General features: G+C 48.5%; 14 protein-coding genes and 1 non-coding gene across 15 annotated transcripts; 8 read left to right on the plus strand and 7 right to left on the minus strand.

Moving 5' to 3' along the window:
- Positions 1-99: 99 nt before the first annotated feature.
- DPI35 (Dpi35p) lies at positions 100-968 on the plus strand (the record flags this gene model as incomplete). Its single annotated transcript, NM_211128.2, has 2 exons — positions 100-280; positions 334-968. 2 exons carry the CDS (start codon positions 100-102, stop codon positions 966-968), a joined length of 816 nt encoding a protein of 271 aa, NP_985774.2.
- Positions 969-1002: 34 nt separating this feature from the next.
- AGOS_t0153 lies at positions 1003-1075 on the minus strand. The gene has a single exon. It is a non-coding gene; the product is annotated as a tRNA-Ala (tRNA).
- Positions 1076-2154: 1079 nt separating this feature from the next.
- AGOS_AFR228W (AFR228Wp) lies at positions 2155-3885 on the plus strand (the record flags this gene model as incomplete). The annotated part of the gene is made up of 1 exon (NM_211129.1): positions 2155-3885. The coding sequence occupies one exon, from the start codon at positions 2155-2157 to the stop codon at positions 3883-3885; it is 1731 nt and encodes a 576-aa protein (NP_985775.1).
- Positions 3886-4259: 374 nt separating this feature from the next.
- AGOS_AFR229C (AFR229Cp) lies at positions 4260-5867 on the minus strand (the record flags this gene model as incomplete). The annotated part of the gene is made up of 1 exon (NM_211130.1): positions 4260-5867. The coding sequence occupies one exon, from the start codon at positions 5865-5867 to the stop codon at positions 4260-4262; it is 1608 nt and encodes a 535-aa protein (NP_985776.1).
- An 807-nt stretch (positions 5868-6674) lies between these two features.
- Positions 6675-8489, minus strand: GAP1 (amino acid permease GAP1; the record flags this gene model as incomplete). The annotated part of the gene is made up of 1 exon (NM_211131.1): positions 6675-8489. The coding sequence occupies one exon, from the start codon at positions 8487-8489 to the stop codon at positions 6675-6677; it is 1815 nt and encodes a 604-aa protein (NP_985777.1).
- Positions 8490-9141: 652 nt separating this feature from the next.
- Positions 9142-10209, plus strand: EDC1 (Edc1p; the record flags this gene model as incomplete). Its single annotated transcript, NM_211132.1, has 1 exon — positions 9142-10209. The coding sequence occupies one exon, from the start codon at positions 9142-9144 to the stop codon at positions 10207-10209; it is 1068 nt and encodes a 355-aa protein (NP_985778.1).
- A 665-nt stretch (positions 10210-10874) lies between these two features.
- Positions 10875-12698, minus strand: ARB1 (ATP-binding cassette family ATPase ARB1; the record flags this gene model as incomplete). Its single annotated transcript, NM_211133.2, has 1 exon — positions 10875-12698. The coding sequence occupies one exon, from the start codon at positions 12696-12698 to the stop codon at positions 10875-10877; it is 1824 nt and encodes a 607-aa protein (NP_985779.2).
- A 236-nt stretch (positions 12699-12934) lies between these two features.
- COG1 (Golgi transport complex subunit COG1) lies at positions 12935-14062 on the plus strand (the record flags this gene model as incomplete). Its single annotated transcript, NM_211134.3, has 1 exon — positions 12935-14062. The coding sequence occupies one exon, from the start codon at positions 12935-12937 to the stop codon at positions 14060-14062; it is 1128 nt and encodes a 375-aa protein (NP_985780.3).
- A 203-nt stretch (positions 14063-14265) lies between these two features.
- On the plus strand, positions 14266-15114 carry AGOS_AFR234W (AFR234Wp; the record flags this gene model as incomplete). Its single annotated transcript, NM_211135.2, has 1 exon — positions 14266-15114. The coding sequence occupies one exon, from the start codon at positions 14266-14268 to the stop codon at positions 15112-15114; it is 849 nt and encodes a 282-aa protein (NP_985781.2).
- Positions 15115-15178: 64 nt separating this feature from the next.
- KRE29 (Smc5-Smc6 complex subunit KRE29) lies at positions 15179-16420 on the minus strand (the record flags this gene model as incomplete). The annotated part of the gene is made up of 1 exon (NM_211136.1): positions 15179-16420. One exon carries the CDS (start codon positions 16418-16420, stop codon positions 15179-15181), a length of 1242 nt encoding a protein of 413 aa, NP_985782.1.
- A 241-nt stretch (positions 16421-16661) lies between these two features.
- Positions 16662-17651, minus strand: VRG4 (GDP-mannose transporter; the record flags this gene model as incomplete). Its single annotated transcript, NM_211137.2, has 1 exon — positions 16662-17651. One exon carries the CDS (start codon positions 17649-17651, stop codon positions 16662-16664), a length of 990 nt encoding a protein of 329 aa, NP_985783.2.
- Positions 17652-18058: 407 nt separating this feature from the next.
- Positions 18059-20482, plus strand: GLN3 (nitrogen-responsive transcriptional regulator GLN3; the record flags this gene model as incomplete). The annotated part of the gene is made up of 1 exon (NM_211139.2): positions 18059-20482. The coding sequence occupies one exon, from the start codon at positions 18059-18061 to the stop codon at positions 20480-20482; it is 2424 nt and encodes an 807-aa protein (NP_985784.2).
- Positions 20483-20916: 434 nt separating this feature from the next.
- YEN1 (crossover junction endodeoxyribonuclease) lies at positions 20917-23013 on the plus strand (the record flags this gene model as incomplete). Its single annotated transcript, NM_211140.1, has 1 exon — positions 20917-23013. The coding sequence occupies one exon, from the start codon at positions 20917-20919 to the stop codon at positions 23011-23013; it is 2097 nt and encodes a 698-aa protein (NP_985785.1).
- Positions 23014-23165: 152 nt separating this feature from the next.
- Positions 23166-23735, plus strand: MXR1 (peptide-methionine-S-sulfoxide reductase; the record flags this gene model as incomplete). The annotated part of the gene is made up of 1 exon (NM_211141.2): positions 23166-23735. The coding sequence occupies one exon, from the start codon at positions 23166-23168 to the stop codon at positions 23733-23735; it is 570 nt and encodes a 189-aa protein (NP_985786.2).
- A 35-nt stretch (positions 23736-23770) lies between these two features.
- MTC3 (Mtc3p) lies at positions 23771-24181 on the minus strand (the record flags this gene model as incomplete). The annotated part of the gene is made up of 1 exon (NM_211142.1): positions 23771-24181. The coding sequence occupies one exon, from the start codon at positions 24179-24181 to the stop codon at positions 23771-23773; it is 411 nt and encodes a 136-aa protein (NP_985787.1).
- Between the last annotated feature and the right edge of the window lie 25 nt (positions 24182-24206).

Raw genomic sequence — 24206 nt, forward strand, 5'->3', positions numbered from 1 at the left:
CGCGAATAACGCGTTTTCGAGCCAGCTTCGTCACAGCGCCAACAGGTAAAACGGTTAGGACGAGACCAAAGGCTTATAGACTACTTCAGAGGACTGGCGATGTCGCGTGGAGTTCTGTTAGAGGCGCTGGCCCGCAACAGACAGCCCAAGGTGATTACATTTGACGCGTACAATTGCCTGTTCAGCACGCGCCTTCCGGTGGCAGAGCAGTATAGCGCTGTGGGCCGCAGACATGGGGTTGATGTTGCACCAAGTGTGCTGGCAGCTAGGTTTCCGGCAGGTATGTGTGGCGGTATAATGTGAAGGGCTATGGAGACTAACGGTGGTGATCAGTGTTCCGGGAGACTAGCGCGCGGCACCCGGACTACGGAAAATACACGGGACTGTCGGTCCAGGGGTGGTGGACGCTGGTGATCCAGAGGTTGTTTAAGCCGGCGGAAGTGGGCGAGAAGATGGTGGCGGAGATCTTGCAGCGCTTCCAGGGGCATGGGGCATACAAGGTTTTCCCGGACGCGCTGTGGCTGCTGGAGGAGCTGCGTGTGCGCCGGCCAGAGGTGGTGGTGGGGGTGCTCAGCAACTCGGACCCAACGATGCGACAGGTGCTTCTGAACCTGGGTCTTGGGAGCTACTTCACGGACGCGATCTACCTGTCTTACGATCTGGGGGCGAAGAAGCCAGAGCGCCGCGCCTTCGATGCGGCACTGGAGCGGATACTGGAGCGCAATCCTCAGCTGCTGGGGGACCTAGGCGCGGAGGAACTCCGCGCCGCCTGCTGGCACGTGGGTGACGAAAAGTCGGCCGACCTGTGCGGCGCCACCGGGGCCGGATGGAACGGCATTCTAGTAGATCGCCAGGATATTTACGGCCAACTCGGGCAGGGGAGTGCCGTTGCACTGGGCCTGAATCAGTTCGTCGTTCCCGACTTCTATACAGTGGGAAAGCTCTTTGGCCTAGCATACAACATATAGATAGCATCAACAATAAATGATTTGCAAAAAATAATGGACATAACCGGAGTCGAACCGATGACCTCATCCTTGCAAGGGATGCGCGCTACCAACTGCGCCATATGCCCGCGTATAAAACAAACCGCATAAAAGACCATCATGTCCTAGCGCTGGAGCTTTGGGATTATGTTGCTGTCAGCTTTTGTGTCGAGAGCGGAGGTCGAAGGCTGCACCATTGAGAGGTTCTACAGCTAATTCACGTGACTGGATAGGCTTTGGAACTGTCCCTAGCAGATATTGCAGCTATCGTAATGCATCATCTGATGGAACGGCACCCTGGCGGAGTATTCCTTAGTTGAACACTGCGGAGTGCAGCAGGACGCTTGTCGTACGGGTTTTTGCTGCATGTTGTCATAAGTCATATTGAATATGGCTGCCCTCGGACACTGGAGCTTAGTTAAGCTGTAGCATCGCTGACTAGCCGATCGAGCGTGAACCTTAGGTGGCTGCGAATTGTGCGGAGACCGAGCGGCGATTGAAAGGTCTAGACTCGGCAATAGCGACTCAGTGCCTCGGCTTGTCACAGATTCGCGTGCCTGAGATGTTAAGTGCTTTGCTTATTCGAACCACCTTGGTAGTGAGGGGCACTTTTGTACGCTGGCAAGGGTAAGCATGTTAGTGTGGCGCGTAACAATTGATTTGTGTGTCCAATCTAGTCGAATTTTGGCTTGCTGCATCGATGCTGAATTCCCGGATTGCAGACTGCTCTGGAGGGGAGATCGCCTCTTCAGCATGAGGCACAGACCATTCACAGGCATGGTTTAGTTTAACGGAATATCTTCCCGCACAAACTATTACCTTCCGTACTGTTGGGGTAGCAGTGTTCTCAAGTTAGACATTATGTCTCTTCAAGTACCACCCCAAATGACTCGCTAACTCCAACTATCTTATCCGTAACGGCTGGGGCCGCATTTGAGACGTTACGATAATTTCGTTATCTAGCGCTAACTTTCTACAGACAATGGAACAAAGTCGGTAGTGCTGGCTGCTACATATTTCGTTCAGTGATCGCTCAAAGTTATGTTGTGTCGTAGACTGTACTCTCACATAGCTTGCAGTCGCCCAAATAATATGCATTATAAGAAGAGCTAATATTGGTAAGAGCAGCCTTTAATGTACGAGTGCAAACACACTAGATGCCCATAGGATGAACGAGGAAAAGGAAACTGCAAAAGTGAACTTTGTTCAAGACTTGGAGAAAGAGAAGTATATCACAGAAACTGAAACATTACAAATTCCAACCGAACATGAAGAATTGACGCTACGCCGTATAGTCACCAGTCCCAAGATTCACCTCTATTTTATATGCCTGATTGAGTTTGCAGAACGTGGCTCCTTCTATGGAACAGGGAATAGGATGGGCAACTTTTACCAGTATCCATTGCCAATTGGTGGAAACGGCGCGGGAGCGCCGGGACCGGGCGAACAGGACCCTGGCGCACTTGGAAAGGGCCTAGCAGTAGCTACAGCGATGGGGCTACTTCTAAAATTTACCTCTTATACGTTCTCTATAATCACGGGCTATATCAGCGATGTGTATATTGGCCAAATAAAGATGCTGTGGATTGGAGTGTGGCTAGGGGTAGGGTCACATATTTTGTTCATCATAGCAGCTCTGCCATCCGTCTTAGCACATACCAATGTAGCATATGCACTATCAGTGGTTGCTTTGCTTTCGTTGTCACTATGCACCTCCTTTGTTAAACCTGTACTACTACCTCTCTTATTACAACAGTACCCTTATAAGACGAATATTGTGAAGACCCTCCTATCTGGGGAGCGGGTGATTGTTGATCGTGATGCATCGTTACAGAGGATGACAATGGTGTTCTATTGGGCCATAAATGTTGGGGCATTTTTGTCATTGGCGACAGCGTATTCTGCACAAAGGGTAGGCTACTGGCTAGCATTTACTGTACCTTTAATAATTTATTTGTTGATGCCAATAGTCTTATGGAAGCTACAGGAAGATATCAAAACAAATGAGCCTTCGAGGGAATCAGTTCTTGCAGAAAGTTTAAAAGTGTTAAAGGTATGCTATGAATGGGGATGGATCAAGCGATACTGGAGTGGCCAGTTCTGGGATTACGCGAAACCCACAAATTTAATACAACAAGGTCGGATTGGATGGCGCAAGAAAAAAGCGGGCTTCTATGACGAGAAATATGTGTACGATACCAAACTAACAATATCTGCTTGTACTATTTTTCTCTACTATGTCATTTATCAAATGCACAGCAACCTAGACGAGCCTATGAGAAGCCAGGCTGGCTCAATGGAGGGTGAAGGGGTTCCGAATGATCTTTTTTCAAACTTCAATCCGATATCAATCATAGTAGTGATGCCCATACTAGATTATGTTTTGTATCCGCTACTAAGACGCTATCGTATCAACTTCAAACCTGTCTACCGCATTTTCTGCGGGTTCATGATAGGATGCCTCGGATCTACGGTTGGTGCAATAATTCAATGGAGAGTGTATAATACTTCGCCTTGCGGTTATATGGGAGCAACAACATGTCCCGAGTTACATCATAAGAAATCTCCCTTATCTCGCTGGCTAGTGGCAATAGAATATGCCTTAGGCGGAACCTCAGAGTGTTTGGCTATGACTACCGGGTATGAGATTGCTTTTGAAAGATCTCCAAAAAAAATGAAGGGATTCGTTTTGGCTTTGTTCATGTTTACCGTTGCTATCTCATCTGCCATTATTTTACCCATAACTCCATTTTTCAAAGACCCATATCTCATACAACCGTTTGCTGTCTGCGCAGGTGTCGGGGCACTCACAGCAATCATCTTTTTATGGAGATACTGGGACTTAGACAAGCAGATGAAACTGGAGAGAGAGCTTTCATCACCTGAAAATAGCTCCTAGCCTTATTGAGCAGCGGCTTGTAGTCAACTAACAGCCATCCAACTAATAGGATAGGTATTATACAGATACTCATTTAAGTGATATTTATTTGTATTGAATTTCTTCACTAGATCCCAGGATTAGTGTTGCTAAACATTATGTATTATATATCTGTTACCTGGTAAGGCTCATTGGAGATGTCGCAATCAGTGATTATCTAATCAAACATGTCGTTTGTTCTCGTAGCTGTGACAACTCTGCGGAGTACTGTCGAGCTCACTCTTTTAACGGAAGAAAAATATTACTATGAAATAAATTTCAAAGGCTCGGTAGATCTTGATGAGCTTGAGCCATTATTATTTACCGCTCAATATCAAGGTGAGATCAAGTCTAGATCAATGCGCGAATCTGAAGTCTAACCTTTTATTTCCCTTATCGGTTGTGTTTACTATATAAGCTCGTTGCTGACATTCAGTCATGCTATTCCATTTTTTATCCCGCGATTTGTTACGATGCATGTAGTATAATTTTACCAGAATGAATAATGGTATATTGGTAGCCATTATCCAAAACAATATCTCGTTACCCCTGTGATAAAGAGGTGCATCATCTTCCCTGTACAATTGATTAGATATTATGCTTCCCATTTGAACAAACATGTTGTAAACAGCAGCAGAGATTGCTCTCGTTTTGATGGAATTAGAATTTCGTGAGGCCCAAGATACACATATTGCGTGGATATATGGCGCACCAAGTAAAAGGGTCAGTATTGTATATGTTGGCCATGCTTTTACCAATGAGCCGGACCACCACCTTAATAATCCGAGTAAAGTTGTATTCCATACAGATGGTATTAAACCAAGTAAAGCACGCTGTGAAATCTTTTCAGAAAATCGCGTAATACCCAGAAGAAATATTATGAAAATGATACTGCGAGGAATAGCTAGTAGCTGAACGGTGAATTTTGAAAAACCGACTGATTTGAGTGTTAAAGTCAAATAAGGTGAAACAGTTCCATCAGGAAGGTAGTGTACCAGTCCGATTACGTAAATCGGCCATAAATCATAGTCAGTTAATGCTTGCCATATCAACTTTGGAGTCAATGCTTGCCGATTGTGCATATCTCCTTTGCTTGGATCATCACGCAAAACCCTATTAACAACAATTAATTCTTCTCTTTCCGTGAACCAGCCCTGTGGGTGTAACATGTTTTTTGTCTGTACTGCAGATGGTACCATCAGGTAAAAGCCACTGAGTCCGATGATTAAAGTAAGTAATCCTTCTAAGAGAAAAAGCCATTGCCAACCAGTCAGACCAGCTATACCTCTTAGACGGAAAAGCAAGAATGCTAGTAAAGAAGTGCAAACTTCAACTAGAGACATCGTAGTCCAAAAAAACGAGAGCCGGATGGGGAGTTCTGTAGCTGTATAGAAGTAAGATAACCACAAGACGAGGTCTGCAATAAATCCTCCCTCTAATAAACCTATAACACTGCGTGTGATCAAATAGCCGGTTTTATTACTTAGAGCTGCTTGTGACATCGCAACAACGCTCCATGCTACCATCTGAATAGGAATAAAAATGTCTGGCCCCAGTTTCTTAGATATCAACTGTGATGGGACTTCAGCTAAAAGAAAAAAGACATAAAAGAGTTGATTGCCTAGATTATAGTCATTGGTGTTCATTTTGATATCATCCAGCATATTATCTGCAACTGCTTGCCCAAGGTTTCCGCGATCTATTTGTAACGCGGCGAATAGGACGCACGAAGTCAATGCCACGCGTAGATCCAACTTTCGTACTAATTTTCGTTCTTCCTCATGAGTCCAAGTGAGCTGAGGATCAAATGCCTTTCTGCATTCGTATTTTGCGTCTTCGTAAACTTTCCTGTAATAATCCGCAACAAATGGATCATCAAAAGGGTTCAGTTTCGTTGCTTCCCGAGAACTTACCTCGCTCCAAACATCAAAATTATCTTTATTAAGTCCACGGGTGCTCTCCATTATGCCCTTTAAACCACGAGTTCACAAAAGCCCTAGCTCTCTTGTTTGATTTAGCGGCAACGGCGAACTCTAGTTATCCATAACAATGCTTTTTATGTATTTTTATAGTCAAGTACACACCTTGAAGCAGAATTGCATTAAAATATTCCCGTAGAGTTCCGAAGTTCCATTTGCTTCCACATTCAAGATTTCTAACTTGTGCCGGTTATAGCGGCAATTGCCGTATTGACTATAGTGGGCTGGCTAATCGAAATATAAAGTCACCGTGGCTCACCACACGGGCACTCCGTTCACTTATGAAAAAGACACATGAAGTCAGTAAGTCTTCAAGGCTAGCCAATTGAGGCGCCAAACAACGGTTATAAAGTACATCACAGAGCTGCTGGCGTTGCAGAGCTTTGTCTTCGAATGTCGTCTAAGCTATGATTATTTAATCGCGACAATCATTATTGCCTAAGCAGCTCGGGGCTCTAGACAAACTGGAGTCATTGAAGTCCGGCCCATCGCCACAGTTGATCCCAATCCATAAATGGATTGGTGAACCGGCGCCTTGCGCGAACGTCTGGAGCTTGCGCCCAACTGCCAGCCGCAGATAGATTTACAAGCTGAAATGTACCGTTTTTCTTATCAGTGATATCTAGACTAATAGCGGTCATCTGCTGTCACTAAGTCTGCCGCCTCAAGATATTCGACGGTGAACAAAGGCATTCAGAAAAAGCGGCGTGCATGCAGTCAGCATATCAAACCAAAATTAGCTCCCATCGTAATAATCAAAATCGAAGTTTACAGCGAGATAAAGTGACTAAACTAACACCAGAAGTTAAACACTCTAATAATAAAGGGCTTCTGAGCAAGAAGTGCCCTTTCTTGAGCAAGCTCCTCTTTGAAAAGCTCCAAATCGAGCTCTCTCCGACCGGTATCGATGTCCATCTCCTTGGCTTTAATAAAAAACTTCCAATTCCTTGACCATATCTTGTGTGCAAGGTACATAACTATTGCGACAGCGAACGAAAGATATTGCTTAAAGAACAAGATGGGCGAAGGCTTTGCGCTGGTTCCATCTGGAGATGGAGGGTAGAGTGCAACCCAAAATTGAGCAACCAAAACAACGCAAATCAGACCGACAGCATAACAGGATCCAATAAATCCAGTAGGACTTGTAAATGAGAGTTCATTGGTAGTTCTTCCTTGGGCTTTTAACGCCATCCGGAACCGCATATGAGCCAGGTTAATTGTGAGCCACGTGAAGAAGGATGACAACCCGGATATCGCCAATAGCCAGTCAAATATCTCACCCTCCTCCTTCGCGCCCGCTACGAAACAGAGCAAACCAAAAAGGGAAGTAAAGCATATCGCAAACAGGGGCCTGCCTTTCCTGTCAATATAGCCAAAGATCTTTGGCAAGAATCCATGTTCAGCCAGGGCACACATGGTCCTGGAAGAGCTATACACGGACGAGTTACCGACAGAGATAACGGCAGTCAGTATAACGACGTTAATAATTGATGGCAGGACGCGAATACGATGCATGTCCATCGCAATCACGAATGGCGAATGTGCAGCATCGATCTGTTGAGGAGCTAGTAGGTGCTCGTTGTTGGATGGGACTAACAGGCCCACAATCAGCAAACTCAGAATGTAGAATAATGTGATCCTCCAGAACACCTGCTTTGCAGCCTTGGGAATTGATTTTCTGGGCTCCCGCGTTTCTGCAGCAGCTAGACCAATAAGTTCTGATCCCGCGAACGAGAATGCCGCTGTGACAAACACACTGCACACGCCCTTGAACTTATCACTAGGCGCATTACCGACAAAGGGCCCAGGATCATTCCAGTACTTACCACCTATCACCTCGTGATCTGGTCCACCGCCTGATATAAGAACAACGCCCATTATTATGAAGCCGATGATCGTGATTACCTTAATTAGGGAAAAGATGCTTTCAGCCTCACCAAACCCCCTCACACCGAAAAGGTTGATGGAGACGATGACCACCCAAAACAAGGCCACAAACGCCAACTTGTACTTTGGATCTGTATCCCAGTAGCCCACAGTCACTGAAGCAGCTACAATCTCCAGTGGCATAACCACCATAGCCTGCATCATGTAGTTGAAGTTGTTGGCAAAGCCCCACGACTCGTCAATGAACCGCGCTGCATACGTAATGTACCCCCCGGACACCGGAAACGTCACCGCAAGCTCTCCCAACGACAGACACATGATCAAGATCATCGTTGCCGTTAGACCCCAGCCGATCAGCACCCCTGCCGGCCCCGCCGTGGCGAGCGCCTTTCCTGACCCGACGAACAGACCCACCCCGATTGCGCCCCCGATCGCAATCATCTGCAGGTGCCGGTTTTTCAGACGCCTACTCAGCGGCGCGGCCGCAGTCCGGATGGCCAGCTTCTCAGCCTCAGACAGGTTGGGATCTATGACGGGCATCTCTGCCCGCCTGAACGTGTCGACAAAACCGTTCCACCCTTTCCGAGGCTCCGGCTGTACAGAAATTGGCTCATCCACCGCCAAGTCTGTACTCACGCGCGCTTGCTCTTTTCCACTTACATAGAAGCTTTTCTCTATGTCCTCGACGTCGTCGTCCGGCGTTCCTGCCTGTTTCGCCATGTCTCTTTTTCCAGTCCGCTGACACTCCCGCTGACACTCCCGCTAGCATTGCTGGCGAGTCGTCTCCACTTAGCTTAAATACAACAAAACACGCGTGATCAGCACTACCTGTCCTGTTAGTTTCTCCAATTGCATCTATACAGCCTGCTGCTAAGTGCTATTGTTATCTCGAGCTCGGTGTGCCAGATAAAAGAATAGCTTGGTTAGTTGGCCAATCCTCACTGCGAAAGATTGCAACCATTTTCACGGAGAATTCGGGATTACTGCGATTATCTGGTCTAGTATAGGTGCAGCTGGGCTCGTTTCCGATAAGTGAGTATCGTTGGCTGCGTCTCGGCGCAGCGGCGGACTATCGTTAGGTACTTCAGTCTCGCGGACTCCTGCCACTGATCTTTGCTGCAAGGCGGAATGTACTCGGCGATAATATGCCGCTTTCGGCGATATGGGACCAAAGCTTATGTAATTGACAAGAAACATTTCACGTGACAAGGAGGGAGGGGGGTTCTTTCTTTTTGTAACGGAAAGTTGGTCGACCAACTACAAACAACACTTGGTGAACTGCAGACAAAACAAATAGCTACTCAACTAGGACGCATAGACGGGCTATCCTTTTCCAAAGCGTTTACCATCTACTGCTAGGAATATCCAAGCGATGTCCTCGGATACAATGTTTATCAATAGCGCGCGGTTGCTTCCCACTGAAAACCGAAAAGTCAAGCAGTTGCAGAGGCCTGACAGGAAGAAACATACGCGGGGAAGCTACGCGGCACAGAAACAACAGTTGCCCAACGGCGAGCAGCCTAATTTTGGACACGGGCAGAAACAATCGAGGAAGCGGGGATCGGGCAGGCAGAAGGGCCGCGACGGCGCGGCTGGAGACTCTGCCAACGTGGGGCTGACGGAAGACTTGAAACAGCTGCTTTCGATTCCCTCGGGCTCTGCTGGGTCTGAGAGCGCACAGAAAGAGACGAGCGCGGGGCAGCCAGCTACAGGGGCAGTGGCGGACCGGAAGCGCAGCGTGCCGGCTGGCGGGCCTGCTGGGAAGAGCAGCTCGGAGCCGGCGTCTGCCTCGTCGGCTGTGGATGGGATGCCGGGGCTGGGATTCCAGTCCGCACATGTGCCTTTTTCTTCGCCGGTGGTGAACCACCCTATGCTGGCGGAGCCGGCTGCTACCGGTCCCGTTCTTTCGGTGCCCTTCCCGGGCCACGTTGCAGGCTATATGCCCTGCGTAAATAACACTCGCGTGCAGTATCCTCTCCAAACAAGAAATAACGTTCCAATGTCGCAGCCAATGTCGCAGCCAATGTCACAGCCAATGTCGCAGCCAATGTCGCAGCCAATGTCACAACCGATATCTCCGTACCTTCCACAAGGTTTCCAAATGCACCCACAAAGCTTTGTAGGACTGCCAGTTGCCCCCATGTACCCGCAGTATATGTCTGCTCAATATCAGTCACCAAAACAGCAATCGGCGTGCCAGATGCCTCTGCGCGCACAACCGCCTCTGATCCCGAGCATTACACGGAACGCACTGCCATGCGTTTCCAGTGCTAATTCCACCGCCAAGGCCAGTGTGCGCTCTAAGGGATCGCCCGGCAGCGAGGGAGGCAGCAGGAGGTCCCAAAACTGGAAGAGCAGCCAGAATGTAGGTTATGCCGGTGCCACTTTTGCGACCGACCAGCCAGCGCTCTCTTCACTACCCAAACCAAGCTTTGTTTAGAACATGAAAGTTGGTTCCTTGAATATAAACCATTTCATTTGTTATCCCTATGATCTGCTACCGATTACAAGTTATTTTCCCGTTGGTTACCCGAGTTGTATTTCTAGAATTATTGTTGGGAATAGGAATATGGCGTTCAAATTATTATTCTTTCAGGATCATCAATTCCGTACATCACCTATCACAGAGTTAATTTACTTCTGCATTGCTGGTGAATGTCCGGTTTACTTTCACCAGTATCTACAAATCCTTTTGTTAACTATTATACGAATTAGAACTATCAATTATGTGAGACATGCCGATGAAATGAATTACGATCAGTGTTATCAGTTAGCCGGTGGCAAGCGTTTTGATACTCTCGCTCATAGATGTTGAGATGTGAAGCTTGCTCTCCTACTTTGGCTGATGGTCTCACCCAACTATATCCTTTTTTTTGTTTTTTTTTGTTTTATTTTTTTTTTTTTTTTTTTTTTTTTTGTTCTAGATATTTAGTATTCTCCGATAACATGTGTATAATACCAATACCATATCTTAGACTACTATCATTTGCTAACTCCGATGAGCGCGGTACAGTGCACTGTAATAGATTAAAGGTTAAAAATACATAGAATTTTTTTGGCTATACGTAGTTGAAGAGTTTTATCACTATTGAGGCCCCGGCTATCTTACAAAACAACGTTCTTGGCCAACTTATTCTTGTAATCCAAGATGCTACCATCCCATCTGGTTGCAGTCTTGTTCTCGACGACATAGATATCCTTGGCAATTCTGTCCAAGAGTCTGAAGTCGTGCGAAACCACCACAACACCACCATTGAAGGCATCAATGGCATCGGCCAAAGAGTCGATTGTAGGGATATCAAGACCGTTAGTAGGTTCGTCCAGAAGCAAAACGTTTGGTTGTTCCAATGCTAGCAGAGCGAACACAACACGGGAACGCTGACCCTCAGATAGTGTGGCCATCTGGGCAGTTTGTGCTTCACCAGTCAAACCGTAACGACCAAGTTGACCTCTCCAGAATTGGAAATCTTCTGAGATATGGGCATATTTGTCACGGACAAACTCTAGCGCGGACTTAGTCAAGTCCAACTGGTCCTGCGAGTGCTGAGAGTACACACCAAGCTTAACGTGGGTGTGTCTAGAAACACGGCCTCCATGTGGCGTCAACTCACCGGTCATGATCTTTAACAAAGTAGACTTACCAACACCATTTGGACCGACTAGAGCGGTTCTGGAATCCATGTCAACACCAAAGTTCAATTTCTCATACAAGTTGTTTTCTGGATTTCCATCATAGGAGAAAGAGATCTCATCGAAGGCCAGGACTGGAGGAGGCAATCTTTCAACTTCTGGGAACCGGAAAGAGAAAACCCTGTCTGCAACAACAGCCTGGATCAAACCATCAGCCTCCATCTTGTCCAGGATCTTTTGTCTCGACTTTGCTTGCTTCACCAAGTTTGCGTAGGTACCTGCAGAAGCAATGAATTTCTTAATGTGTGCAATTTCTTCCTGCTGCTTGTGGTACTGCTTCATCTGGTTCGTCTCCAATTCTGAACGGGTTTTCACGTAAGAGTCGTAGTTACCACCATAAGCAGTTAGCTTCTGAAGCCTCATGTCAAGCATGTTGGTACAGACACCGTTCAAAAAGTCCTGAGAGTGAGAGACAAGAACAAGCGTACGGTCAAACCGCTTTAAGTACTCTTCCAACCAGACACATGCTTCCAAGTCCAAATGTGCGGTAGGATCGTCCAGCAACAAAAGAGTAGGTTTCACAAACAGCGCCTTGGCCAATGCAACACGCATCTTCCAGCCACCCGACATGTCCTTCGTCTTCTTATTAATAGTCTTCGCGTTGAAACCTAAACCGATTAAGATGATAGCGGCACGGGATTCGAATGTAGAAGGATCCATAGAGTCCATTTTCTCGTACAAAGGATCCAGGAGCTCAGACTCTGGCCCGTCCTCCAACAGAATCTTCTCCACAAGATCCTCCAGTCTCTTCAACTCATTTTGGGCCTCGCGGACCACATATTCTAGCGCAGAATACTCACTGGGCTCAGCGGGCTCGTCCAGCAGGTACACATCAATGTTTTCTGGGATTGGGTACTCACGGGAGGCAATGGCCTTTAGGAAAGTCGACTTACCACAGCCGTTCTCACCTAGCAGACCGTAGCGCCGCCCGTAGTTCAACTCCAGCTGCGAGTCCTGGATCAGAACCTTACCGTGGAATAGCAGCGACACGGACGACATCTTCACGTCACGAGAAGTTTCCAAAGAGTCAAGCACACCCGTGACGACACGATCGGAAATACCGTCTTTGTCCTGCTGCAACTTCAGCTTGGCAATCTCGTCTGCTGCGAGGTCAGCGTCGTCGCCATCCTTCTTCTTGGTTCTACGAGCGGTAGTAGGCTTACCGGATGCTGCTCTCTTAGCATCTCTCTCAGCCTTTTTAGCTTCTCTTTTGGCCTTTGATGTGGAAACTGGTGGCATTTTCACGACTGATCAATATAGGTAGAGCCTATTGGTAGAATCGGGAGTAGTCTCGAGCGTAATTGGGAGAAGTGGCACTTATAACCTCATCGACCAAGAACATGGGCTTAAGGAAGCCACTGAAAAATTTGCGTGATGAACACACGTGGTTATCACGTGATACAATGTTAAGTGCTTATTATGCTTCTCCACCTGTATGGACCAGCACAACACCGGCGCGAGTGCGTAGTGCAGCAATGGCGGCCACTACTGAAGAGCTCTTCACCACATGTTCGATTGCAGGAGTGCGGGACACGAAGCTTCAGCTCTCGCAGCAGCTGGCGAGAAGCCGGGAGCAACTCAATCACCAACTGCAGGCGTCTTATGGCGAGATACTGCACGTATGTGGGCAGGTTACAGAGCTCTACCAGGCCAGCCGTGAAGTGGATGGGAAGTTCATGGACCTCTGCTTCAATGACCCTGATTACAAGCTGGGGCAGCTGCAGGAAGTGTGGCAGGAAGATGTTGCGCGCGGGTTTCGCCTCTCCAGTGGGCCTCGGGGCGTCGAAGAAAGCTTGCAGAACACAGAGGAGCTATTGGAGTTGGGCCAGTGGTCGGCAAGTATATCAGCGTTTGAGCGTAGTCCGGGACCGGCTACGCTAGAACTGCTGCTGGAGCACTTTCGCGTAGTGGCTGCCCGCACACAAGCGCGCACTGCGCTCGTGAGCCGCGGCTGCCGCAAGCTGGAGGCCTTTCTGGTAGAAGGTGTGCCCCGCGCCTTGGGCACAAATTTGTACATCGATCTTTACGAACTGTTGGAAGCGTTCCCGCACCATGCCTTCGGCACCGCAGTGCTGAATGCTATACTGGATTGCCTACTTGTAGACCATCGCGACGTGCTTGCGGACAAATCCCGTCAGGTCCAGCTCTTCATCAAGCGCCCGGAGTTCGTCGCCGGTATTCGCCAGAAGCTACGTCGCGACCTGGACGCCGAGCTGTCGCGCTGTCGCGCTGCTTGCACACGCACCGACGAGCCGGCATTTTCTCCCTATGACTGCAGTGCAATGGACACAGATACAGCGCGCTTTGTCTTCGACCTGGTTTACTATGACAAGGGCCTGACCACAGCGGCCCGCGTAGAAATCGCTGAATGCATTGACAACGCTATTGCAATGCTGACAGAGCTCAAAAACTTTGAGACTGATGGAGCCGTCTTGGACAATCTTCGGGATAATTGGAGACTTTTGCTGCGCAAGGAGCTGGACGGCTATCCGCCCTCCGCGGATACCCCCGCTACAGCTGACGTGGTTGATGAAATTGTAGCAACATATACTACGGATAGGTACCGTAGTTTATTAGAGGATAAGCTGCAGCTTCTAGAATGATTCACCTCTCACGTGGGACTACGATCAGTCACCTGCGCTGGTATGTAAGAATTTGCGGCGGACTCCTTACGCACACAAACATGGCGAAGCACACAGCCGAGATATATATACTGCGGGTGTCTTCGAAGTATAGAACGCGAATTGTGTCAGAAGATACTTTGATTGACGTCAGAAGAACTTAGCATAGACGCAAGTACGGACAGATGGCGCCCACTTTTGGTGTTACCCACGCAATGCAACTGAAGCAGTACCAGGAACAGGTAGCCCAACAGTTACTGGAAAACACCAAGCACCTAGAGTCTCTTACACACCCCGGGTCGAAGGTGCACTTTCCGGTGGACGTTGAGACGTTTCCGGAGCCAGATATGCGGCTTCGGGTGTTCTTCTTCGATATCGACAACTGTTTGTACAAGCGATCGACCAAGATCCATGATTTAATGCAGGTATCCATACAACAGTATTTCAAGCATCAGTTGTGTTTGGGGGATGATGAGGCGCGCGAGCTTAATCACACATATTACCGGCAATATGGTCTTGCCATTCGGGGCCTTGTGAAGCACCACCAAATCGATGCCCTCGACTACAACAGGATGGTGGATGATGCGCTTCCCTTGCAGAATATATTGCAGCCCGATCCCGAACTCCGGGAGATGTTGCTGCGGCTTCGGACTTCTGGGAAAGTCGACAAGTTGTGGCTCTTTACTAACGCGTATAAGAACCACGGGCTTCGCTGTGTGCGCTTGTTGGGCATCGCAGACTTGTTCGACGGTATCACATACTGCGACTACTCGAAGGAAGACTTAATATGCAAACCCGACCCACTAGCATTTGATAAAGCACGCCGTGAAAGCGGTTTGGGGGCCTATAGCAACGCGTACTTTGTGGACGACAGCGGCAATAACATCAGAACAAGTTTGGAGTTAGGCATATTAAATTGTGCTCATGTGGTCGAACGGGAGGTTGATGAGGACCTTGGAAATTCGCCCCGTGGTTGCAAAATCATCTCACAAATAACCGATATACCGGAGGCATTTCCCGAATTATTTGCATAGTGGCGCCCCGGTCCCTATTAGATCATTTGAGTAAGTTCTTTTATCTTCTATAGGTTCTATATATCTATTTGTAACTCGTACACATGTTAACATAACTTTTCAATAAAGATAGTTCAATTGACGAAACATTGTCTATGTTCATGTCGTATATGCGATCTTTGAAATATTGCCATATTCGAATTCCGCCTAGGGGGTAATCCGGCAACCCGTTCACTAGTAGCATGAAGTAGAGGATCTGAAACCAGTCATCATTTTCCAATAGTGTGTCAAACTGCTTTATCACCTCTTGGGGCTGAGATCCTATAAAGAGTTTGCAAAGTAACTCATCTTTGAGCGGCAGCAGGCGTGTCGCACGATAGTGCAGAAAATAACAATCTTTAGGAACAACTGAAAGATACACGGCTATTCTATCAATAGCCTTGTGTTTTTCCCATAACGTAGCACACCATTCAGTGTCCAGTTCGACACAATCGAAAACCTTGCGATCAAGAATGAAAAGGATGAAATAGCGTAAAGAAAGCTCAAGCTGGTCATTGGCAGAAAACGGAATGTGTCGCTCTATCTCATAGCACATTAGTTCAAGTGGTGCCCTGTTATTCAGTTGTTCATACGAATTGCATTCTAGAATCTTAAACTCCGCGTCAAGAGCATCCTCTGAAGCACCAAATTGCAGGTACAAATCTCGAATTGAGAGCAAAGGTCGGCTGCCGAGGAAAAGTTCAGTAAGGGTAGGTTCCTGATATATCGCATTATGGGTTAAAAAGTACCAGTCCTTGTTTGACCCTACCCTATCCCTTGCGAGGTACTCAAGAAGGCGCTTCGGGACTGGATTGACTATCTTGGCAGAGATGGCCTGGCGACGTTCTTCGACTACATCCGTAGACCGTAACCATGGCTTTTCAGGGGAGCTATTGATCTGTTTCTGTAGCCGTTCCAGCTTCTCTATATTATCGATAAGGCTTCTGTCTATTTGCTCTCTCATCTGTGAGGCTCGAATTTGCTCCAGCGTCGCTTCCCTCGCCCCAACTTCTCTATTAATAGGGGGAACCGGCGTAGATTCATGCACTCTTGAACTTATAACCTTATTCAGTATTGGATCATTGGCCACTGAGTTCTCAAACTCTTCTCCGGTCCCATTCTCCCAATCGCTATCGCGTTCGTCGTCTAAGGACGAGATGGCATCAGAAAGATCTGAGTTGATCATGTTATGGACTTCACTAGCATCGCTTTCTGAAAGTCCAACAGGTATTATCTGATCATCCTCATCTTGCGAGTCGTCTACAAAGTCGCCTTGCTCTGCATTCATGGTGTGTTATAAGCAAAAGTTCGAAAGATGTCGCACTAATCTTTGTCGCTGTGATATATAAAATAAATCAAAGTAGAGCAAAGCACACACAACATTATGGGAAGAAACGCTGTTGACTTACTGGTTTATAAACTAAATCTATTCTAACAATGTTGCGAGGTCTATCGTAAGTGACTGCCCTGTGCGCAACTAACGAGACCAACGCTGGATTAAAGGAAAAGTGGAGACTACACATATGGCATCAATTCGCCGGCTGACTCTGCTTCTTCTGCTTCGCAACTGCATAAACGATACCAGACAGGAAGCCTAAGAAGATGGAGAATATGGATAGAAAGTTCTTGGGGGCATCAAAGAAGAGCAGACCCGACAACGCTATCGGAAGCTTGTTCAAGGCACCAACCATAGAGTAAGTAGTAGAGGATGTCACTCTGACACACCAGCCCGAGCAGTATGAGATACCAACGGACGCCAGACCGGAAATAATCATGATGATAATGTAGTCCTTGGTCAAGTTCCGTGCGATGTTAGCAGCCCCCCAGTCTTCGAACATGAAGGAGGCCAGCATTAGAAGTGGCAGCGACAGGATGTTGTTGTAAAACATTGTGTCAAAATCCTTGAACTTCGTCAGAGCGATCCGCTTTCTCATGATCAGCACGAAGAGCGCGGAGCATATGCAGTTGGTAAACATCCAGAAATAGCCCACGTTCAAACCCAAGATGCTCTCGACAGCAGCAGCCAGCGGCTTCTTGGCCAGCGCCTGCTGGTCACCCAGAGTGGCCACCACAGAGGAGAGCACAATCAGCAAGAACGACGATAGCTCCATCGCCGTCACGCGCCCACCGAAGAAAAGCACCTCTCCGTAGGCAATCAGGATGATCGTCAAGTTCTTAAAAATCGTGTAGATCGGCACGGCCAGGTACTTCAGCGCCCGTGATGACGTGTACGTCATCAGCACCAGCAACACCGAGATCAACAGCCAGTTCTTGACGTCCACTTTGTTCAGGGGCCGATACTGCACGTAACCCAACGCCTTCAGCAGCACCAAAGCGGTAACACACACAAGTGACTGCGCAAACAGCATCACAAACAGCATATTGAACTTGTCAGACCCCACCACGCACTTGTTTGTTACCGTCATCAGGATGGACGACGCGCAGTATGCCAGAATCGACATCGGCCCACTGTTGGCGATGTGCGAAAGCCTACCCGTATCCACTTTCAATTCAGACATCTTCCTTTGTTTAAGCTTCCTAAATCTCCTGTGGATTCCACTCTAGCTCTCTAGTATAGAAGACAAGTAGATATCACTGGGGAAGCACCTGTGATTGCTCTAGAGGACACTGTGGGACTTGGTGTTTAATGCAAATACTGGCTAACCGCAGCGTGGCAGTACAGTTCGTCCATCACGATAACGGTTTTTAGAACTTTTCTAAAATACAACCAATCGTGTAAAATGATATAGATCTATGCTGGGGGTTGACTAACAGCACAAGTTGCGCTACAGTAGACGGATGCTGCAGATGACAGGGCGATTGCGGACAGTGCAACGGTATCGGGAGTCTAGTTGTGTCAAGAAGGTAACTGTTTGTGCCGAGATAGTTGTCGTTGGTTCTCCGGTAATCAGTCCTTAGCAGACCAATGAAGGAAGCAGACACGGTCGAGGCCAATAGTGACGGCCAACAGGTCGATGAGAAGGTCGGAGAACGGACCTTCTGCAGGGACGAAGTCGGAAGAGGTGTACCGCAAGTGGGTCAGTTTGATAGCATGCTGGAGATGCTGCCGGAGGATATGGGTGATGCGCCGTTTGGCCTGTGGGCCAATGGAGGTGAGTCAGGAGAGGAAGCGGCGGGTGGGCTGGGGAGCGCCTACCACGAGAAAAACGACATGGGGTTCAGTTTTGGTGGGCTGGGGCCGGTGGCCGGGGGCGAGGGGACGCAGCCCATAGACATTTTGCCGGCAGCCGGCAGAAACAATTACTTGAACCTGCAGAATGGGGAGATTGACCAGCTGTGGCACTTTAATGTGGACGAGTTCATGATGACGCCGAGTGAGCAATCTGGCATGAGCGATGGCGCGACAATATCGCAGCCGAACTCGTTCACTTCGGACGCGGCCCTTGGCATGCCTGGCTCACAGCTGGTCCCTAGCGACGTGCAAGATGGTGTGCCGTTCTTGGCGGACGCTCGCCCGATGCAGAGACGCAGCAGTGCTAGCGTGGGCCAAGGCGACAGAGCTTGGGACGGCGTATTCATGTCTGGGCAGGCGTTGCGCCCCGGTTATGAGCATGACATGGGATTCTTTAGCCCTGCTATATTCACTAACGGCGCGCGCATTTTGGATGGAAGGGCTACAATGCAAGACAATCTGCAGGTTCAAGATTCAGGACCTGGAGATTTGAACGCAGTACCACGGCCGCTGGCGGCTCCCAAACGCCCTCCTGGTCATTTGAAGACCAATTCGATAGCAGAGGATGGTCATATTCCCCTTTCTTCTCACACAACTACGAACGCGATAAAGAAAACCCAACTTACAAGACAGCCTTCCTCATCATCTCTCTCCTCTTACCGTAAAGGCCCACAGAATAATGCATCATCTGCTGACGGCTGCACAAAGCCGCAGACGCAATGCTTCAACTGTAAGACGTTCAAGACACCACTTTGGAGGCGAGACTTGCAGGGCAATACCTTATGTAATGCATGTGGGCTCTTTCAAAAATTGCACGGAACGATGCGACCGCTATCCTTAAAGAGTGATGTGATCAAGAAACGGAATACAAAGAAGCGGGCCAGAAAGGCGGAACAAGATGCACAGAAAGCTGCAAATTCTGTAATCCCGAGGAAAGTCTCGGGATCCCTACAACGCGGCGCTACAGACTATTCTAATGGAGCAGGATTAGAAAATGGCCGGACACACAATGAACTGCAAGCAATGAAATATCCTTCACGGAGGGTGTATGGCTCGCCTACTAAGGTTGGTAATGTTCAAAGTGGCCATACCGGTATGGATTTCGCTGGCGGCAGACATTATAGAAAGAGCAGCCAAGAAGTGCCATTTTTCCCGGTCAACGAGACATACCGACTGAATTCAAGCGATTTGATGAAGCACAACAGCCGGATGGCCTCCTCTTCTCAGAATGGCACGCGAAAATCACGACAGGGAAGCGCTTCAAGTTCTACTTCGAGCAAGTCATCATCCAGACAGGTTGTCCCAATCCTGCCGAAACCGTCTTCATTGGATACAACGATACCCCACCAATCTCTCTCGAGCACCATGTCTCTATCTAACCTCCAAACTTATAACAGTACCATGAACAGTACTGCTTCATCGCCACGGTACATGAACTCCCCCAGGGGCAGTAATGGTGCAATATTATCGGCAACTTCCCCTATACAGTCAAGCGGTATGCTATCTACATCAGCCGGCTGCGGGTCTGCTACCATCACTATTCCTCGAAAGAACTCCTCTCGTGGAGTATCGCAGTCCTTATCCTTCATGGCTCAGTCTTTGCAGCAATTACAAAACCAAAACTCCAATACTTTAAGTTCATCGGCCCAGCAGACGTTACCTGTCTCTAATGTTGCAGGCAGCGTTTCTCCCCAGCATCAAACCAGTAAATCTCCCTCGTCTCCGGATCTGTTTTCTGACCAGTCTTCTAGAGATCCGATGTGCACGGAATCCAAATCACATACTTCCTTACTTTCTCAGCAGCTGCAACAAAATCATGGACACAATGGCCTAAAGCCAGCGCAGCCTCAATTTCAATCCCCCGATACCCCGGCAGCTGTCCCTTCGCATAAAAGCATGCTTGTGTCTACTGCCGTCTCTCCAGCGTTGCCATTTCAGGCAGTGAATGCTACTGTCTCGCCTAGACATAGCTACGCAGTATCAATGCAGCAGCAACGCGGTGTACTGACTCACGACCAACAGATAAAGCGTTCTTCGTCCCTATCGCCAATGAACGGTGACGCTGCTAATCCTGCAAGACATCAAAAGTCGGCCTCAGGCACCCGAATCAAAGAAAGTGTTATGGAGGATTTAGATTGGTTAAAGTTCAGTATATGACGCTGGTTCACCTACTCGGTCAATACAATTTGAACTGCGGTACAGGGGAATCATGCTGGAACAACAGCTTCCCTATCTGCTCGGAACTTGGTCTGGTAATACTAATACATTAATCATTTGTAATCTAGTTAAATATATATATCTGATAATAAAATCAAGCAAACCAAACTGGTTTGTCATTGTACGAGACATATAAGCTAGTCCTTGTACTCTTTTTCCGGTTTGGCGGACGGATTAATGATGTTTACATCACCGGATGGTTATTTTCTCGTCAGAAATTGATATACCAAAGTAAACAAGCTATGTTTAAACAAGACTGTAGCAACAGGAGCGGATTCAGTTGTACGTATACGTAGTTCCAGGGTGATTAAACTGCTTTGACGTCATTGAGTTACCAGTTTATTCCCCACTTTGTATACCACTTATGGGATATAATGGGGAGTAGTGAACTCTGGGACATAATAAAGCATTATACCAAACCAGAGCGTTTACCATTCCGCTGTTTCGTGGCGAACTTCAAGAAAGAGCATGGAAGGTCACCAAAAATTGCAGTTGATGCATTCCAGTGGCTATTTGAATGTGGGTTTTTGTTTAATGTGCAACAAGAAGAACGTTCTACGTCCGCGGTTTGGCCAGCCCCGCGAAAGGCCATACTGAACTTCGTCACGAAGTTACGTGACCTTATTTCCCTGGACCTTGACTTCGTTTTAGTATTCGATGGCGACGAGAAACCTATATATAAACAGCACTATTGGAAGAAACGTGGCACTGGGCAACAGACTGAAGCAAGATACAGTCCACGTGGACGTTCACCACAGTTGCCTCATCAATTGCATTCTGTTGTCGACCTGGCAGGTGGAATATGCCGAGCATTTAATGTTGACTATATAACTGCGGCAGGAGAAGGGGAGGCAGAGTGCGCAGCACTGCAGGTTGCAGGATCCGTGGACTACATCCTTACAAATGACTCCGATGCGGCTATATTCGGCGCAAGCAGGATCTTGCGCAACTTCTCTAAGCATGCCCAAGATCTTCCAAGTAGTGGTGTTAGTCCTGTGAAGAAGCACGTCTCCGAATACTTTGTAACTGTGGTTGACATAAGAGCGGCAACCGAAGAACATCCGACCTTCAGCCGCAAGGCATTCGCACTTTTTGCAATTCTGACTGGAGCTGATTATGGCACTGGACTGCAGCACCTTGGATACAAGCGTGCATGGGCGCTAACACAGTGGTCAAATGGCCGCTTTGCTAACCACTTCTGGAATATGTGCTCCACAATACCCGAGGATGCGGGCGTGGACCCGCCGCAGTACGTCACATTTAAGACAGTGCTACTAGAGGCATGTAGAATGCATACGAAGGATATATTTGGTCAGGATCTAAAGTATTTCCAGAAGGATCATGCTTCGGACACTATCTGGTGGCCGCCAGTGGGAGTACTACAGAGCTACTACAACCCGAAAGTGACCCGCAAGGACTTCAGGAAATCACTATTCGTTCGGGGAGCATCCAATAGTGCGACAGGCCCGTTTGTGACGCTAAAGAGCGCATACAGCACCCTGACTACCATGCGTATACCCTCATTATTGAAGGATTTTGACTCGTGGTATCACTTCCTTGTACATAATAGTGCGCTCCTAAAACACCTTCTTTACGATGATATCAAAAATACCGCCAAGATCACAGAGGAAAAGGTTTTGGAGGTGCACAGCGTTTTGATACCCTTGTGGAGAGTCCGTTACCGCAGCTTTCTTTCAGACGTGCCATCACCACCAGTACCATCGCAAGGTGTGTCGCCCCGCAAACGCAGCCCCTCGCGCAGACAGCTTGATATCGAAACCTTTCCTTATGCTATGTGGATTGCCCAGGGATTATTACCCAGGACGCATCGCCTTGTTGAGGAGTTTAAAACAGATGCCGCCCGTGTGCAAAAGAGCCCAACCAAAGTGGGGTTACTAACGCGTTCACCGCAGAAAAGGACTTTAGACGACTACTTAGACCAATCTTCATCCCCCGTTAAACGCCAAAAGCCCACAACAGGCAGCGAAACCCCAATAATTACGCTTGACTCAGATGATAGCTCTTATGAATTTTCCGAGACCTCAGTCGTGGCGCCGACGCTGACGCCCTTGTGGCGTCCTTTTTCACGTGACGTGAGCGGCTCCACAGAACAAAGGCCCTCAATTGCCGATGTCACTGCACTAGCATGCCTACGGGAGCCAGCGCGGCTTAAAGCATGGTTTGCGGCTGGATTTGAGCGCGCTGAGGGATCCGAAGTACACCAATCAATACTGTGGCGCCGCTACCGCGAATTCTTGCTTGCTACTACAGGTTCGACGGACACTATCCTTGACTACCATGACCTCCCCGTGCTACTGGAGACAGTGATCCCCGGCGTAAACGTTAGGGCAGGTGACCGCACAGGCCGTGTCTTCTGTGGCGTCCGCAGCCATACGGGATGTGTCTCACCGAACCAGGGGACGACAAACGCAAGGCGGCGTCTGTCTTTCGACAGCTTCGCACAAGACTAGCTGCCGGCGCCACAGTCATATCCCGTGACTTTCTTTTCCGCTTAGTCATTTCCAATAGAAAAACTGTGGCTCATCGCCTGGCGCTAACACAGATATATATTCAGCTCCATGACACATTGATCAGGACCCACACAGGAGAGCACGTTGACACGATGACATTCGATACACCACCGCCAGCTGCACCAGTGTCTCCCTCTCTCAAATTCAGTCCTCAAAAACACAAGCTGTTGACATTGGCTGCCGGATGCTTCTGGGGAACAGAGCACATGCTTCGTAAGCACCTCGGGCACAAGATCGTGGACCTGGTGGCAGGATACGCCAATGGCAATGTTCCTACCGACACGAAGGGCGTCACATACGAGCGAGTTTGTGTAGGTAACACCAATTTCGCAGAGGTGGTCCAGGTCGCTTTCGATCCCGAGGTGTTGGGATTGAGTGAGCTTTGTGATTTCTTTTTCCGCATGCACGACCCCACCACGCTTAATGCCCAGGGCCCTGATGTGGGCACCCAGTACCGCAGTGCGTTGTATGCGCATTCCGACGAGGACTTGAGCCAGGTGCGCCAGATCCTTGAGCGCTGGCAGCCTCGCTGGGCCAACTGCATTAAGACCGAGGTGGCCCTTGCTGAGTCTTTCTACGACGCGGAAGAATACCACCAGCGCTATCTAACGAACAACCCCACGGGCTACCAATGCCCCACCCACTACCTCCGGAATGTCTAGCGGTGTGTAATTGCATATAGTATAATACGGATAACTTATACATCGGACACCTCGAGCCTCGCGAGTGCCGCGTGGACGCGCTTGTCGGTCACGTGATTGAATGCTGCTACACCTAGCGCGGAGAAGAGCACCAACGAGAATATAGCCCTACCCACAAGCTCCCCCGCGGGAGGTTGTTGCGTTGGATTGCCCTTCGCAGCACGTGGGCCCCATGTCCCGTATCCGATGAAGTAAGCGGCACGAGCTTCATCCCGCGATATCGTGTGCCAGCGGTCTTCCATACGCCAGGCGAAATACTCTATCAGCTCTTCGCGCACTGGCTCGGACAATTTGGCCCAGGTTTGTGCATTTAAATCCCGGTATTCTGGTGGCGTATATGCCTCTGTACTGGCATGTCTCAGCAGCAGTTGCCTAGTGGCCAGAGGCCGTCGGATGGCAGCCAACATTCGCTCTGCAGTGGCGATGAACTCC

The sequence above is a fragment of the Eremothecium gossypii genome, chromosome VI (genome assembly GCF_000091025.4).
Source record: "Eremothecium gossypii ATCC 10895 chromosome VI, complete sequence".
Classification (NCBI taxonomy): Eukaryota; Fungi; Ascomycota; class Saccharomycetes; order Saccharomycetales; family Saccharomycetaceae; genus Eremothecium; species Eremothecium gossypii.